This window comes from Chaetodon trifascialis, chromosome 18 (genome assembly GCF_039877785.1).
Source record: "Chaetodon trifascialis isolate fChaTrf1 chromosome 18, fChaTrf1.hap1, whole genome shotgun sequence".
Taxonomy (NCBI): domain Eukaryota; kingdom Metazoa; phylum Chordata; class Actinopteri; order Chaetodontiformes; family Chaetodontidae; genus Chaetodon; species Chaetodon trifascialis.
In genome coordinates this window covers 19,784,551-19,802,500 of record NC_092073.1, presented here as the reverse complement: position 1 = coordinate 19,802,500, position 17,950 = coordinate 19,784,551, and the positions used below count along the sequence as shown (strand labels likewise).

General features: G+C 43.6%; 2 protein-coding genes across 3 annotated transcripts in view; both read left to right on the top strand.

Annotated features, from left to right (window-relative positions):
- Window positions 1-2,114, top strand: part of anxa13 (annexin A13) — a 7,737-nt gene extending 5,623 nt beyond the window's left edge. For both annotated transcript variants that reach the window (XM_070986207.1, XM_070986208.1), the window contains exons 10-11: window positions 17-129; window positions 827-2,114. In XM_070986207.1, the coding sequence (XP_070842308.1) occupies window positions 17-129; window positions 827-946 (233 nt within the window). In that variant the 3' untranslated portion in view covers window positions 947-2,114. The remainder of the gene's footprint in view (window positions 1-16; window positions 130-826) is intronic.
- Window positions 2,115-3,211: 1,097 nt separating this feature from the next.
- Window positions 3,212-13,690, top strand: LOC139346890 (coiled-coil domain-containing protein 106-like). Its single transcript, XM_070986231.1, has 5 exons — window positions 3,212-3,387; window positions 6,287-6,498; window positions 7,199-7,411; window positions 7,501-7,707; window positions 12,725-13,690. Exons 2-5 carry the CDS (start codon window positions 6,297-6,299, stop codon window positions 13,102-13,104), a joined length of 1,002 nt encoding a protein of 333 aa, XP_070842332.1. The 5' UTR covers window positions 3,212-3,387; window positions 6,287-6,296; the 3' UTR covers window positions 13,105-13,690.
- Window positions 13,691-17,950: the final 4,260 nt, after the last annotated feature.

Below are 17,950 nucleotides of genomic sequence, written 5' to 3'. Positions count from 1 at the left end.
TCTTTCTTCTCCTCAGTGAGAGTTGCGAAGAACCCTCAGCTCTACTTTGCCAGACGTCTGCACGACGCGATGAAAGGAGTGGGCACTGATGAGGACACCCTGATTCGCATTATCGTGTGCCGCTCTGAGGTAACCTCACTAAAGATTCAGAGAGTTTTTCATGAGTAAGGTAAAAGCTCAAAACCACCGAGACAACCAGTCCTTTTTTCTGCGCTGAATTTGAGTTTATTTTGTCAATAATTAATTTCTTAGCTACCAGATTAAAGCATTAATGTGTCTGAATTGTACAAATATTCTAATATTTAGCTCTGAAACCAACTTAATTAAGTCTGACTTTAAAGTTTCAATACAAGAATGCACCACTGTGTGTAATGCTCTTTATTTCGCTGTCCTAGCAGTATTTTCCTTGCCTGAAGTTTGACATAAACATGCCAAAGAAATCATCTTTGTCCAGCAGGAGTTTATCTGATCCCCTGCCCGGACTCTGAAATCTGTGTTTCTCATATTGCACACTGCCATTTTTTAAGCAAAAATGCAGTTGCAGCAACACTTGAACCAGCTCGCATTATTTCATAATACTAGTGGGTGTAAACACGCATTAATTTGCATTTTCTTCTGTTGATTTCTGTTGAAGTTTGCACCACATGTTAGACGTAAACCTGCCTGTGGACACAACTTTTAAGAAGTCAGATTCGTGCAGAGCGCTGGCTGTCACAGGGTCACATGAGTGGGTGTAAACACACTGATTGACACCTGCTTTGTCTATGCATGTAAAATCGCTAACGTTCACCAAGCTTGACCTCTGGTGCTTTTATCTCACCAACAGTACGATTTAGAGACCATCAAAGACATGTACCTGGAGAAGTACGACGTGTCCCTGAAGGACGCCCTGAGGGACGAGTGCAGCGGCGACTTTAAACGCCTCCTCTTGGCCATCTGCCACTGAGAGCCGGAGAGCAAAGCAGAAGCAGCGGAGTTCGTTTATACCGAGGGCGCTGCTGGTTTCTGTCTAACCAACTAACACGACTCAGTCTCTCCAAGTGACATTTCGTAGGGAGCAGGAGGGTGGAAGCGACCGTCAGCTCATGTCTTGTCCAAACTAACTGGCTCTCTTTTTTAACTTTTTCCACTGACATAAATGAGGAAATTTGCATTGAACTGGATTTGCTCATCTGGCTTCTGTCAGTTCCTGCCCATTTCTTAGTCAATTTGTAGCTCCAATTCTTAACACCTCTACCAGCATTTACACAGCGGTGGGTGAGTTTTAGTCACTGCAAACAAGCACCAAGATTTATACATTTCCAGGAGCCACCTCATGACACACTGATGCAGTTTGATCAGGTGGTGTGAGGCCTGTAGGATAATCAAATTAAAGATAAGGCATGTTTGTACACTGGGGAAACAGCCTCAGTTCGTCGCTCTGCTGCTGCATTTACAGTTCTTTAAGTTTTACACTGTTTTAATTGAAATTATTCTTTGTTCACGTATGATTTTGTGTTCTGGGCTGTTCTTTCACCCTCCGTGCCCCAAACTCAGCGCAAACTGCTGCTCAACTAATGCAATCACTCCATATGGCTTGAATTTTCTCCTTAGAAATGAAGAAATGTGATGAAGGAATCTTATGAGGGATATGCATTGACATGAATTTTCCTCACAATTGATTTGCAGAAGAGAATATATATTTTATCAGTTGCTTATTGAAAGAAACTGTGTGTTGATTTCCAATATGTTGCATTTTTATCCTTTACTACAACCAGAAAAAACTTGACATATCCAAATTACACCTCACATTGTTATATGTTTTTGTATTTTATGACTAACACAGTAGAGTGTTTAATATATAACATGAGTTAGTTTACTGTTTTAGGTAGGCCTGAGGGTATACGAGAAGAAACGTGGACAGTCTGATGTCTCTGTTTGTTTGTGTCTATAAGGCAGCTGAAATGTGTTAAAATGACCACTATTGTAAACATTTGGCAACAGGCTGAGTAGATTCAGGACATGAGATAGTTACAACATCAACCAGGACATCAGGTGGGTCGTGGGACTAGTGTTTGCCTCTCTATAGCCAAAGAATTTTAGTCTAACTGCAAATAAAGTTCCCTATAAAGTCATCGTGTCTGACTTTCTTTGATACTCTGATGAAGGAATTCCCATAAAAATATCAGTATCATTAGACCTGAGAGCTGCACTCTGAGAAACCTGGATATGCTAAATATCTGCTGTACTGCTGCATGTAAACGCCTCATCCAGGTTGCAGAACCGCCTTTTTGATGCTGATTATAGTGAATGAGATGGTGACAGCTGCACACAGATGATCGGAAGCATGCACGCTGTTAGAGGCATGTATTCAGGGAATAACCAGGCTTTTCATGTAAACACTGTAGCCCGAGTAAGATTGAAACCAGGATACTAATAAAGGTGAAAACACACGCGTTACTGTGCAAAGACTTAAATACCAAAGTGTCCTGATAAAAGTCGACAGTCAGGTGAAAGTTTTTTTGAAACACTAATCGACATTTTTCATAATTTTCTGACGTTTTATGAATCAAACAACAGATTAATTAATCAAGAAAATGATAGTGAGTGGCCGCGTTAGTGCAGTGCACCGTCCAATGAACCCCTGCAGACCGTGTGATGGAATGAGAGTGACCTTTCTACCGCTTCTGAAAGGACACGCCCCCTATGCTGCATTCATGTTCTGTCGGAAAACAAATAAGGCGCACTTACACCCACAAAATGTGAATTAACAATAACAATAATAAAAATAATACTTTTAACAGACCATAGCTGGTGATGATCAGTAGTAGCTTTGTTCTAGATTTTGTTTACAATAGTGGTGATATCCCAAAAACCAAAAAACTGAAATGATGTTAGAGGTAATGCATGTCGTCACAGAGTGCCTTTTACATACATGCACAAACACAACATACACATAGTAATCCAAAAACATCTTATAAAATAGTAAAACACTCACTAGGACCGTTCTCAGCAGAATTAGTACTTTTACTTTGAGTGTCTACTTTAAGTACATTTTGCTGACAATGCTTAACTAACATTTTGAAAACAATGCTTTTACTTGTAGGGTGTGGTATCAGTACTTTTATCAAGTAAATGATGTCAATATGATGAAGAGCACAATATACTTTACCTCAAACCTGAGAAGGGTGCTTTCCACCGGGACCCTGAACGCAGCGTAATGCTGGGCGTCAGTGCTCAGCGCCGCCTCTCTGTCAGACGTGCGTGTTGTTGTCTCGCATTTCTTCACTCGTCTGTGTTTGTATTTCTGGAAAAACGGGACATTTTACACTCTGATATTTGAGCGTGCAACAACGCAAACACAGGAACATCTCCAGCAGCAGGTTCATCCTCTGGACTCTCCTGAAGGTACGTTTCCTGTGTGTTTCTCCGGCTTTGTTGCTCCCTTTTCTCCCTTTTTGCTGGTAATTACAGTCATTAGCATCCATCTTGGTAGGAGATAATTAAAACCACTGCAGGGAGAAACGGCTGGCCCTTTAGCCTACTGCAAACTCTACCTCTGTGTGTTTTATGAGATTTCTAACTTGTGTCACGCCACATGCATCTTACCAATTAAAACACTGTCATGTTCCTGAAATACAATAAATCAATGGGGATAAAGATAATAGGCTTCTGACTTTGCAGAATCTCACTCTGTTGGTGATTTCACTCCATGTGCCGGCACTGAAAAATCCCACATTTGTTTTTTAGTTCACTCCCATGAGAGTAATTGGCGTGTGGACGCACTGTGTCAGGTGCAGGAGTCAGATTAATCACTGCAGCACTCATCCCTCACTTGTGTTTCTGAGCTGCAGCTTGCACATGTGAAAGTGTCCATCATCATCTCCATGGAAACACGGAGTAAAGCGGTGATGTCCACTTCCTGCAACAAACACAAGGAGATAAACCACTGTAGTTTAATCTGCTCTGCCTTTTGAAGCACCTGAATGCACCATGCTCTACTCTGCAGCCAGTCACCATATTAGGTAACGCCTAATGCATGACTCATGGTGATGTAGCTCATCATTATTGTGTCATTAATTCCTGTTGCTCATTCTTAAAAAATCAAAGAGTCACTGTGAGTTTTCAGGGTTAGTTTAAGGGGCCCTCCACCCGGTTTACACAGCAATGTCTTAAAGGTCCAGAGTGTTGGATTTGGAGGGATGTACAGGTTGTTTGCAGTCATGTGACATTAAATTCAGGTGGAGGACAGGAAGTGGATGGTAGATGGATGAGATGGGGGGAAGTTCTCACTGTGCTAGTTTAGATGAAACTGCATAAATAAACGTATAAACAGAAAATCAGCTGTTTTAGGTTATGGTCGTTTGCTAAGTTAAGTCTTTAAAATCACAGGGCGCATGCCTCCACACGCTGATGTGTGACCTGCAGGGAAACCGGCGGCCATGTTCACCTGCAGAAACAGCTGTTTGGTTTATGTTGTGTAACTTGTGAGGATAAAGAAACATGTTTCCATGTTTCAGCATAGCAGACTCACAACAGGCAAATGCTTTCCTGTTGATGTCAGGATGTGTTGCAGATGCACATCCGTGTGCCTTTGTATTATACATTAGCTGAAATCGAGCATTAGTCTGGACCAGTGGTAGTTATGGGAGACGTGAGTGCAGTTTTCCCACCTTTAAGTTCATTTAGTGAGATTTTTTTGGCGAAGTTTTAAAAAGACATGTAACACTGAAATCTCCCACAGAATCAAGCAAAAGTCTGCAGGCTGCTTCTGGAGTGAAATAAGGACATAAGCATAAAAACTATGGTGCCCGGCTCATTCCTAATTAATGTCTAACTAATGCATGATTTATCATGTTCTAATGAATGCATTAATGCGTCATATATCATGGCGCTCAGGATGAATAAGTGATGAGGTCACCATCGGTTTATGTCCCGTTGTCAAGTTATTTAGAACAAAGGTAACGCTGAGCAGAGGTAATGAGGACTGTCATATTCAACAGATGTGCTCAGTTAATTACAGGAGGACATGATCGAGCTGAATATCAGATCTGTTATTTAAATGTTAATTATCCACTTATTAGTCAGAGTGTTTCACAGGTGAACGGCATATTCTGGTTGGATTTTCTGAATTAGGCCTTAATCTGAATGTAAGATGTGTGCTGATATTATTCAGGCTTTAGGCTGACTGTGCACAGCAGTCAGACAATCAGCTTGGTGAGTCGCCTCGTCAACAGTTTGCAAGGCTGGGGTAGAGGTGCGTGAAGAAAAGCCCACATTTCTGACTGTAAGGAGCAACACAGCTCCTTTTAAACATTATGGAAGACTTGTATATCAACAGGTTTTTGGATTTAATATCACAGCGACCTTTTTAAGAAAGCGGTTGAACAAATGAAGGAGGGAGGCGGCCGTTGATTGGAGTGCATGCAAAGAGGAATATAAGTGGAATATTCATTTTCATTAGCCAGGCAAACAGTTTAGTTGGAATATTTTTCAAAATAAGGGCAAAAAATGGAATATTTTGTGCAGGCAAACGTAGTCAATGATTAGTGTGTTCTTCCTGAATTTGGATCTGAATTAGTCAGCTGTTAATTCATTTAGATGAAGCTGAATTAGTGCAGTGATGGACCCTACTCAAAGCTCAAACTAGAGCCTTTATTGCATTAAGAACCACTGAATGCATTGCAATCTATTATTTTGGGGAAGAATACTTTAGAGTTGGCATTATGAATACATTATAATTCACTACGAATTGGCTCTTAAAGGCAGTTTAGACGTGGTCTTCATAGAAAGTGTTACTGAAACATCTTCTCGGACCCGTTCATCTTAAAAAGTCAGCAGAACGACAGCTCGTCTTAAAGTATCAGCTGCATTTACTCAGTGTTTAAGACCACTGCAGTGAAACGATTCCTTTATTATTTTATAACTTTAATGTCCAGTGACAGCAGTTCATGCACACGATGCATTAAATGATGATGCGTTCGAGCGTTAAATACTTTCCTCTGTAAGCGTTACTCGTGCATTAAGGCACGATGAGTCACGTTTTAGTTTCACATCATGTTTCTGTGGCTCATGGTTTTGATGCAGCGACGTATAATTGCCAGAACCATATTTCATAAAAGATCTCATAATTACGAGATCTGTATCGCATTGCCATGGAAACAGCTTGGATCCAAGTTTACTTGCTGCCGACTGTTGACGGCAGACGTTGACATGCAGTGAGGTCAGTGGTTCCCTTTGAGACAGCGACCCAGGCTTTAGGAGGCGGGGCCGTGACTCGTGTAACCTGCCTCTGGCCCTGTCTCAGGTTTGACGAGATGTCGTCCGTGTGGGAGCCGTCAGGCTATTCGCCCTGCATAGAGATCGACTCCAGCTCCGTGAGGTGCAAAGACAGACTCGCCTCTCCGGCCTGGCTGAAGCAGGAGCAAGACGAACTGCGCATCATCAAGTGGGAGAACTTTCAGACGGGAGCCTCAGCCGATGCTGTTCAGGACAACACGCCCAGCAGCGCCATGTCTGGTGAGAGCGTTTTCATGCAGAATCCGCTGCTGTTCTGGGATTATTTCACTGGCATCAGTTTAAACCATCAGTATGCCACTGTTACATCCATTTTTACTGCTTGGTGCAATGAAAAGTGTCAGCATTTAGGCGCTATTTAAGATAATTCTGGTTATTTATTGGTTGATCTTTCACTTGAACCAACATCTTGAAAAACTCCAAAAAAAATCTGCATGTGAAATACAAGAAAAGTGGCCACTTCCTGCTTTGTGCCATGAAATAATTACATTGCTTCCCTCGTGTGATTTGATGAGTTAAATCTGTATTTTACTCAAATTTGCTGACATTATCCCTGTTTGATATCAAGGCTCTGCGTAACATCTGCTTCCTGAATGAAAAGAGCAATGATCCTCCTGAATTTCTTATTTAACTGTTGACACACATGACAGATTTGCATGAGATTAAGATCACAGATGACCTCATCATCATTACAAATTACTAGATGTCCACAGGTCATGCCAGTGCCATGCCAGTCAGGCTTTACTGTTGCAGTGGTCTTGTTTTTTGATGATTTCACTCATGTCTCGTAATTAAAATTGTAATGACGTGCATCTTTTAATACCTCGTTCAGTTCATTTTTAAAGCAAAAACGCTTGTTTGTGAGGGAACTCAAAGCTGTGTGTTTTAATGCTCTCCACGCGGCTCTCGTGTCTCCCTCCAGCCGGCTCACATGGAGAAAGCCTGCCCCCGCGGGTGCTGCTGACCATCACCAAGCTGCAGTGCATGCTGGAGAGCAAGCAGGAGCGCATCACTGCGCTGGAGAGACAGGTGGAGGACCTGATGCAGGACCGCAAGTTCCTGAGGAGCCAGATCGAAAACCTGACGAGTAACCGCACCATGCCGGCTTTTGCGTCGCCCAGCCCAGTGAATGAAGGTTTGTGTCTGAGGGGAAGCCATGTTTGACTTCAACATATTAACACCAATCTGAAGCTGTTATTCATGCCGTCGCTGTTGCTTTCACAGCTCCCAAACCCAGCAGAGTGCAGCACTCAGAGAACAAATCTCGGAAGAGAGAGCGAGCTTCCTGTAGTTCCTCGGACAGCAGCGACAGCGGCTCCGAAGAGTCAGACGCCTCTGAAGTTTCAGCGGCCTCGAGTGAACCCAGAAGGAAGAAACACCACAAGGACAAGAAGAGATCGAAGAAAGGGAAGGACTACAGCAGGAAGAGAGGTAATAGTCACGTCTGTCAGGGTAACGCTTTACAGTACGGTGCATCGAAGGTAGTTACCAATGAATGAATGAGGAATAGATGAGAAGGAGCTCCTGAACAACTGATATCGTCTAATGAACTAGCATCTAATGATTAGCTCATGGATGTCTGTGAATCCATATCATGGATCCTTCCTGATTAACTCTGAATAAGCAGCTAAGTGGCTCTCAATCAATAACAAATCACCGCTTCCTTATTGCCTCCGTGTCTGCTGCTCATTTTGTCCCCACAACCAGTGGACCATCATGAGGGTCCAATCATTGCTTCAAGATTATCTGTGTGCTTAAGTTAGTTCACATTATTTTTTTCTTGGTCGCCCCTTCACCCTTCCCATCTGACAGATGACTACTGTTAATGGAGATGCATCATCTGCAAAAGTCTGAAAAAAAAAAAAAAGCCAAAATCAGTAAAATAATAAAACGTTAGGAATTATTAAAGCATTCACAAGCACTGTACATACACTGCATGTAGTTTACATATTTTGTCATCAGATTTATGGATGGGATTCTTTTGGGAGCCCTTTTGGCCCCTGTGGTATCGCCTCAGTTGGCTGCTGAGCCCTTATGAGCGTGCAGGTCAACACTGTCGGGGAAAACCGCCAAAAGAAGCAGCCTTCACCACGCCGACGCTCTCGATGATGATGACAAATTGTCTGTAAGTACAACGCTGTTTTATCTCTTACTTGTCTGTATTAGCTAGATAACGTTAATAGCTTAACAAAACCACTGTGGCTAACATTAGCTAACATGTGAAAACTGTGCTAACATTACGCTCCACTTCACAGTATTAAGTTTAGGCCGATGGGAAAAAGTGTAAGTGTAAGACTCTGAATGAGTCGCACAAACGACCTCGTTTTCAAAACAGACATTTTTTGCCAAAAGCTGACAAGTCTGCATCCCTGCTAACTGCAGATGCACCAAGATAAATCTGGAAGCAGTGAGGGAAAAGACAACAGAGGCAGGGCCTCACAGGGTAAACATCAGTGTCTGGTTCAAGCCATTACAAGCTAGAAGAGGCCTCAGAGTGTGCAGCACCAGCCGTGAGACATAACCTGTGGATGGGACACCACCTTTGGCTCGGTGCTTTGCTCAGAAATGACAATGCAAAGTGTTTGTAGACCTGTGAGTTCGCATTTCACCTCATTTTCACTTATTTTTTTGAAAGCAGTTCAGCACAGAGGTCTTTGACAGTTGTAAAAGTCCCTTTTCTCTTTAGTTGTGGACAGGAACTGATTCGAAATCCTACTGTGAAGACGTTAGTGCCACGTACTTCACTTCCCTCCGCTGCGTCCGTAAAAAGCAGAACTAAGACTGTTCATGTTGGCACCAAGTGGCTTTTGACTAGCAGATGGTGCCAGAAGCAGAGAGGCTTAAATAAACCTGCTGCCTGTTGTGTGTGAAGACTCTCGGTCATCCAGGTTGTGGTTGGATCGGGGCCAGCTGGACTTGGTTGTAGAAACATTTCGTCTCTCGTCTACGAGGCTTCTTCACTTCCAAATGGGTGTTTAGCCTCTGTGGGGTTATTATTGAGGTCATTGATTCCACCTGCTTTGTAAGTGCTCCTGGCTGTGTGATGGCAGTCAGTAGAGTCGGGACATTGTGCGTTCTATAACCCAGACTCAGACTCACTTAGCTGTGACATATATTCCAACAGTTCTGCATTTCTGTGCAATGGACGCTGGAGTTTTTGATTGGGGTACTTAGAGGTGATTACACAAAGTTAAGGAAAGGGCTTGGGAGCTGCATTTGAACTTATTGCAGCTGTAGTGCTTTGTGCTTCTTCCTGTTGAGTTTTGTTGCGCTCTCTCTCTCCTGAGCTCCTCCACCTTCTGCCCTCCCCGTCCCCTGCAGGGAGTGATTGACCACGGCTGCCTCCTCTTGCTCATTAAGGAGTACAGAGAGGAGATGCATGCGGTGCCAGTGGGCTATTTGGCAGCTTTGGCCTTGTTCAGACTGCCAGCCCAAATCTGTTTTGGGCACTTTCAGATTGTATCAGATTGATTTTAGAAAAAAAAAAAAAAAAAAAAGGCAAAACACGTGAAATGTGATTTTTGCAGATTGGATCAAAGTCACATTTGGAGGTGGTTTGAAACGCGACTCCAATCGGATTTCTACAGCTGCTTCTCAGTCTGGACGATCTGGCGGCTCAAATCGGATTTCAGAGTGTTTCGTCACACCCTCAAATCCGGGGTGAGAAGGGTCAGAATCCACGCTGGTGCAGTGGAGGGGTTCAGCACCGCGACTCGACGGTGTGATTGTTTGGATCCCCAAGCTTCCATGTTGGAAAGCCGTGTGACGTCATTATCAAGCAGGTGGTGATGTCACTTGTGCAGACAGTGCAGACTGTCTGTGTTAAAGATCTGAGAAACAAATTGTCCTGCAGTCTGAACAAAGCCTCTTAATCTGTGTGTGTTGCCAACTTGAGGTGTGAAGAGCCCACAGCAGTAGTCTTCCTCCCTTTTCAGAGGGTGTTCAGTGTTAGTTCTTGATTAGCAGTATACTTTAGTTTAAGTTGTTGTTTATTTTCGGTACATATATTTTGACTGGCTTCTCGTTTGTGTTTAGGAAGCTAGTTTTGTGTTGCTGTCGGGGGTTTGTTGTTTGTTTCTTTTGTTTTATGTTGTTAATAAATTCCTCATTTGTGCTTCTTGGGGTTGCTTTTTATTGTTATTCCTCTCATCTCCTGGACACTCTTGGGGAACATAACACAAGGATTTGGGCAATTACATTAACTCAGAAGTTAAGTTTGAGGTCAAGTATGAGGCAGTGTGCAGTAGAGGTTGTGGTTATGCTGATAAAACCCTGATGGAGGTGTTTCACTGAGTGCTTATTGAAAGAACTTCATGCTTTTGTCTGTCGTTTGGGAACCTATCTTTGAAAAATAAATACGGCATCAGCCGAACTGTTTAGTGGGCAGATAAGCTTAGGCAAGGCAAATATTATTTTAAATGATGGCTGCCATCCATTGTGCCATAAAGTTCAGCTGCTCCCTGCTGGACAATTGAGGACACCCAGGTGTTCAACAGGCAGGTCGAAAAAGTTTTTTCATCCACGGAGCCATTGCACTTCTAAATGAGCATCTTAAAGTACGCTATTTATTTATTATCAGTTACCAAAAGTGATCTTGAACTGTCTGCACTGTATTCTCTCTAGTGCCATATGTAAATCTGTACTGTACGTGTCCTTCTGCAGCACAAATTCCCTTTTTTAGGAAGAATAAACAAACAGTTTGTACTGTCAGTTTCCTGTTTTCAGAGTGAGAGGTCGAAGCTGAAGGCAGCGGTGAAATGATCACAGAACATAATAACCATGATGACATGTTGGCTGCTTTGTTTCAGTCTTGACCCCAGAGGAGGCCACGGAAAGGTATCAGCGGGCGGTGAAGGAAGGCAACACCAAGTCTGCTGCCTACGATCTGGTGGGCGTAGACAGAAAAACTGTAGTGCACACAGCCCCAATTTCAGAGCTAAATGCTGTGAACGCTGCCGTGTATAAAGAGGTGCGGGCCACAGTGGGGAGAGGGGAGACGCTGTCCTCCTCCTCCGACCGAGGGGAAGGTGGAGGAGATGAAGATGGCCGGGATGTTATTAGAAATATACAGCAGGGCCAAAAGATGTTAAGTTTTATGGTTTGTTTTCTTCTACAATAAGGGTGCACAAACCGTTTATTTTAAGTTTTGGTTATAACTGTATTACCCAACAGTTCATGTGTAATATTGCTTCATCAAATTATGTGCTTGTAAAGAGCAGCCATGTTTTCCTAAGTGTTAGTGCTGCTGTGTAGGTTTGCAGTGATGGTGCAGGACCCCTCCTCTGCTATAAAATCCATTCTATCTTTCTCCTGTTGTGCTTTTTTGTTGCGCTCAGTTTTTTTCATTTAGCATTTTTTCCTTAGTGATTAGTAGAAAGCACATAAGAGATGATTATAAGTGCAAAAGAACGCACTTATAATTATGCACAATTATGCATACTGATGAGGGTGGAGGGTTGCTTTACTTGAGGGGACACAAAAATGGTAACTAATGGTAAAGTCTTTGGAAAGCAAGCGTTACGCATCACCAGTAATAAGTAAGTAGTTATTTATGATAATATATGCATGTAGCACTTTTAAATCAGATGTTAAAGTGCTTCAAAGGGGACATTAAAAGTGGTACTAAAACCAATAAAATAGCCAATTTAAACTGAGCAGCACAAAAATGATCGCATGGTAATAAAGGAGGAAAAGAAGCAGATAAAAGCAAATATACATAAAGGCACATAAATATACACACAAACAGGCCTATACTACACACACACACACACACACACACACTGTGCACATGCTTCACCACAGGTGTGCACATAACATACAAACACATGTTTTTAAAAGAAGATGCAGATGTTGAGGATCCGGGCTCTTAATGAAGAGTTTGGGGGTCCTGACAGAAAAAGCCCCTCTGCTCATGAAGCTGGAGCAGCTGATTAAGATGCTCTAAGATTTGTCAGCTGTGGAGGGTGATGGGCGACTTTAGTTGATGGGACACAAAAATGGTAACTAACGGTGAGATAATGATGCATCACGAGTAGCCTCCACTGATTATACGCTAGTTGAGGGGACGACGTTAGCTATGAGCATGGAGGTAAGTAAGTCAATCAAGTTATCATGCAGATTCACAGACATCCAGGAGTTAATCATTCGATACTAGCTCCTGAGATGATCTCTAACAGTCCATGGTGACTTATCATTATGTACTATAGTGGACTTGATTCAGAGTTATTCAGGAACTCTTATCTATTTAGTAACCAACCATTCATTCCTGGTTTATTCCTCATTTGTTCCTTATAAACTACTTACAGTATTGTGTAAAGGTACCAAACTGGTTTAATTGGCATCCTTGTAAATGTACACACTTTCAGATTTTCTATAGTTCAACTCACCTGTTATAACTTTACTACATACACATTGTTAACTGCTCATGCCTTGTCACTCATTCCTCCAGCCACCGGTGTCCAGTACGTCATCCACCGCTACAAACAGGTCCTGTCAGCCTTCATCAAGAAGAAAAGCATGAGCGAAGCCTTCCGCCACCTGGGAATCGACCGGAACACCATCGCCAACACAGCGTCGATAGCGGAGCTCCACCTGGCCGGCAAAGACATGGTCCCCTTGGTGGGCATGTTTCGCCAAGGAGAAGAGACTCTGGTCAGCTACGCCCATCGGTGCACCTTGGCCATCGACAGCGACGCCGACCTGTCCAGGAGAATAGACCAGATGAAAGCCAACGGCGAGCTGCTGCCCATCTCAGGGAAAAGGCCGAGGGGGTTGCATTCTCACCTGCAGCAGCTGGGGGGCGCTGCAGAGAGCATTTTAATAGGTTGATGATTACTTGATTGCATGGAGAAGGGGTGAAAGATAATGCCTTCTCAAAATGACCTTTTGTTTGGTTTTCCCTCAGTCTGAACTGCTGGATTTTGTTGTTTTATGTAGCGTTTTTGCATTTCTTAAAGTTGATTCCCATCTCAAGGAGGATGCTAATTATTTTTATGTCCACATATTCACATTTAGGATGTATATTTTGTACTTGATAGCCAAAAAAAATATTCACAGCTGCTTTTCTGAATGGAAATGATGGATTTTTTATTATTATTATTTAATAGAGCAGAAGTGCGTGTATTGCTCGAAACACCCACAAGATGGCAGTGCTCTCTTATTAGATTTACATCTAACTCCTGTCATTTACTCCAAAATGGTGGATAGTCAATTTCCATTTTCCAGCTCCTAGTTTTGGTTGGAGGGGTAGCTTCATGTTCATGGACTTCATGGAAATAGTTTTGTTGAGATTATCCTGTGATTCATTATGCTGTAACTGAACTGAGCGATTTAAAACCTGCATTTGATGCAAAGTGTGTTAATGTGTCTGAACTGCTGACAAATGGAAATGAAAACACTGTCTGAGCATTAAGAGGTTTCACTGAGTTACGTCGCCTGTGTTTTTATCCCAGGATGTTTTTAACTGTATCAAGACACTCTCTCATCACACGACTGTGCTTTACCTTTAATAGCGCTTTTGAGTCTGTAACCTTTCAAGTCAAAATCACTCGATCCCAAAACATCAGCATCACATCAGTACAAATCTAAGAGCGTCCACCATCTGTGTGTGCGTGGCATCAAACGCGGCCCTGCTCTCAGAGGCACATTCTTCTTGTGTCTCTTGACCAGAGGAATGGGCAGCAGCAGCAGCAGCAGTTGTGTAGACAGATGGGAAAGCTTGGCCGGACATCCTTGGGCGATGGTAAGTGTCAGTGCAAAGTGTTGCCATTGCCTTCCCTGCTGTTTGCTTTTCACATGGAGTGACAAATTACTTGTGCAAAGCCATTAAAGGGGCTGCACCCAGGCTGTTTATCTTTGCATGGGACTCTGTCACTGTCACTCCCATTCACACGCCGGCTATCTGCTTATCTTTCACGTCCCAATCCGTCTGTCCCCTCCCTCTAACCTCCCGCCCTCCTCTGTTATGAACTCATTCAGTCGTCTGTCATCGCCCATCACTGCTCCATCTCTTCTTTATTCCTTCCTTTTCTGTCCGTCTCACCTGAAACCAAAAGCTGGTGGAGTTGTTGTCGGATGATGCAGAGACATTACGTGCCAGCGGAGGCGACCGCGAGTAGCTTGAAGTTCTTCTCAGCCTGTTCGCAGCCAGAGGGGACAGGTGCATGCTGGTCTGCTCAGCAGCGTGAGGTAGGAGAGGGTGGGTGTATCTCATCTCTTCCCACCTCCTGAGGCATGCAAATGTCACTTCTGCTCTCCGTGCCGTCAGCACGAGACGTGAACACAGGTTTTCTGCAAATCCTGAAATAAAGACGGACACTTGAGCGGAAGGTACAGGATGTTCTTGACGGGTTTGGCTGTTTCATTTTTGCACACCGCCCCTGTTGGTCAGCACGTCCCTGAAAAAGGCAACAAAACGCAGCCTCCACCTGCTCATACTCCAGAGTGGCAGCTGCGAATTTGACGCTAATGACTCGGGGCGATGGAGCTTGGAGCTGAAGATGGAGATAGGATGTGGGCCTAATCGAGCCTGAAGCATTCTCTCCTCCTCCCCCGGCCTTTTGACTCACACTGGTTTGGGGCCAGCTGGGACTCCATTTTGTGTCCTTCCTGGTTGCAAGTGCCACGTCATTGCGGGGGCTCCAAGTGCCTGATGGGTACAAAATCACCCCTCCTCCTCCCCCTCCTCCCTGTCCAGCTTTGATCCTGACCTTGACAAAAAGAGCATCTGGACGTTCTCACAGAGAGTAGCTTGTAATAACCACCAATCACCCTCTTAATGGTGCAAGTAAAATGTGTTTGAACTGGTGAGCTGAAATGGGCCGGGGTTATGTTTTGTTGTTACACTGCCAGTGTGTGCCAGACCTGCTGAGTAATAAATGCCTCAGACATATTATATAAAGGATTACAAGGCTTGTAATGGAGCAAAAGAGCTCAGACTTGAGCAATTGATTTTACGCTCTCTGGGAAAATGGTTCTTGGTTTGGAAAACATTGAATTTAATGTCACTTTTTCAGATTATTGGTAAGATATTGTTGACATTTTAGGATTATGGTTTGTCCAGCAGGTTTTCAGTGGTTTGGTTATTTTGTCCAATTCAGTTTGAAATACAGTCTTGTTTGACATATTAGGAAAAAACAGCAAGCCTTGCTGGTGCAGTTACTTCCTGGAGTCACCTTAGGTTGACAAGAAGGATCCAGGAAATAGTCCGACACATAAAATCACAACATGTCATTTTTACACTGGATTTTTTACAGATTAAATAAACTAGATACAACATGCTGATTCCTGCACTTCAGAGGTGCTGATAGATGAAGGAAGCCAATCAAAAGCAAGATAGCTTAGCTTAGCTTAGCTTAGCTTAGCATAAAGAATTTATAAAGGGGAAAAGGGAGCCTTGCTCTGTCCACCTTTACTATTTTTGAATGGATTTTCTTTAGACAGAGCAAGGCTAGCTGTTTGCCCATGCCTTCACTCTTTGTGCTAAGATAAGCTAATTGGCTGCAGGCTAGCTGTATATTTACTAGACAAGGGAGAAGCACCAGTCTTCTTGTCTCTTAGCATCTTTGGTATATACCATATTTTCCATTTTAGGCCAAATTACTTTTATAATTTCCTGTTATGGGAACAAATCAAATGCAGTTTAGTCTTACAGATTAGCAGCTCCTCTCTCCTAATTAGAGATCCCAGCGCCTGCTGTTTAACTAGCTTTATATCATTAGTATGTCTGCAGGGTGCATCTGCTGTTTGTGAACTGTAGTAGTGACAGGATCAAGCTTTAAACTCATGATACATCCCCCCTGAGCAAAAATGGCATCTTCATAGTTAGAGGACTTGTCAAAATATCAGCAGCCATCAGAGTTACTCGTGTTTCGCCTCACATTTGGAAGCACTGTGGCAGGCGGGCTGCACAGAAAGGACAGACGGGCTCAAACTGATTTGAATTCCTGAAAATGAACATTTGACAGTCGGTCTGAGTGAGTGTCTGAGCCTCTTCACCTCTCCTTTGACCTTGGTCTTCTCGCTAATGAAATCTTAAAATAACCTGCTGCCTGCTGAAAAAGTGGGTCAGAGCACCAATGCGAAGCCAATTCAATACAAATGCATCAAGAAGTGCATTATGGGTATTTCCCCCTGTGGTGGAATTGAGGTGGGGCCGGAGTCTGCGTACTGGTGGATGTCTGTTCATGTCCTTTTTCTGCTGTGGCATGAGACGGCTGGTGGAGCCGTCAACAGCAGTTTCTGTTAATGTACAATCATGGTTTCTTCCTCAGCTGTTTCCTGGGAGGGAAAACACACGTGGACATTTGTTTTCCTCCACGCTGGGGTCAAATCCCTGTGCTTATTTACTGCATGGCACCACTGGATGAGCAGGGCTGCTTCGTTGTAGCACACCACCGAGCTGCTGGTGGTGAGAGGCACTAGAGGACAGTGTTGTATCCAGTTCCCTCGTGTCATGTTCTATTGTTTGCGGCCAGACACGTCATGCAGACACCCCTCAATGCACAGTTTGCCCCACTGCAGCTGATTAGATTCGCTCTGACGGGTCACAAGCTTCCACTGCAATCTTTAAATCTGTCTTTAAATATGCACATTGAGGCAAAGACACAGATAAGTAAATGCTTTAACAACCCTTTTCACACAAAAGTGCCATGTTTGCAATGTCAATTTTTCCTCCCTGCTGCTCTTTTAAAGCCTTTGGGCTGTCCACACTGGCAAATATATCCAGCCAGTGTTATAATTGTCATTAATGAGACTTCTCTTGGCAATTATAAAACAGAGAAAAAAGCCAAGATGCTAATCTGAAAGCACAGAACCCCTCTACAATGACAGCCGTCCTGCCAGCGCTGCTCAATCAACAAGTCTTGAGGTATTGCTGGTCTCCATCTGGCTGCCACTGATAAGAACTTACTGGGGGCTGCTGGATAATAGTCTTGCAAGCTTAAAAGCAGAAAGGGGTGGGGGTGGCATAATGTATTCTGGGGGAATCCTGCAAACAGGACCCTAAAAACCAAACTGCAGCCCCCCCTCTGAGCACTTTCGGGCAAAGACAGCCCCTCGATGTAGCTGGCGGGGGTGGAGGGGAGGGGTGGGTGGGGACATCATGCTGCCACAGATTTGGTTTGTGCGTGATTTCATTCCTGGAAAAGCAAGATGGCTGCGCTCAGCTGCAAAATATGAGGCGCACCCAGGAGCTAGCGCTACAGTAACAGAGTACAGTGATCGGCCAGAGGTGTATGACTGAGCTCCTTCACTAAAGTTGATCTATTTCCTCTGCATACAGCACCTGCAGGGCCTTGTGTCTGTGCGCTGAGGGAAATATGGAAAGCTGGTATGACCTCTATTTTCAGGGTCAGAGGCACTGGCTGTTTTTTGGGTTTGTACCCCCCAGGTGTCCTCAGACTGACAGGGGTGCCTCACGGGAAATGAAAGAGCAAAAAATGATAAATGGTTGTATGCTGTAGGCTCGAAAAGGTTGTTTGTAATATCTGACCAGCCGTATGTTGCATATTTATTATTTTCTGTCATGAGACAAAAGGTAAACTGGAAAAAAGTAAAAAAAAAATCAACTACAAAAGCTGCACAGGCATCCAAGTATTTTTCTCTCCTCCCCAGAAACTGGCAAAACTGGGACTCATGTGATAGCCATGTCCGTGAATGCATCATCTGGACACGG

Coding starts and splice junctions, on each gene's coding strand:
- LOC139346890 (XM_070986231.1), top strand. CDS start 6,297: ATGTCGTCCGTGTGGGAGCCGTCAGGCTATTCGCCCTGCATAGAGATC. Junction 6,499..7,198: donor GCCCAGCAGCGCCATGTCTG/GTGAGAGCGTTT, acceptor GTCTCCCTCCAG/CCGGCTCACATGGAGAAAGC. Junction 7,412..7,500: donor GCCCAGCCCAGTGAATGAAG/GTTTGTGTCTGA, acceptor TTGCTTTCACAG/CTCCCAAACCCAGCAGAGTG.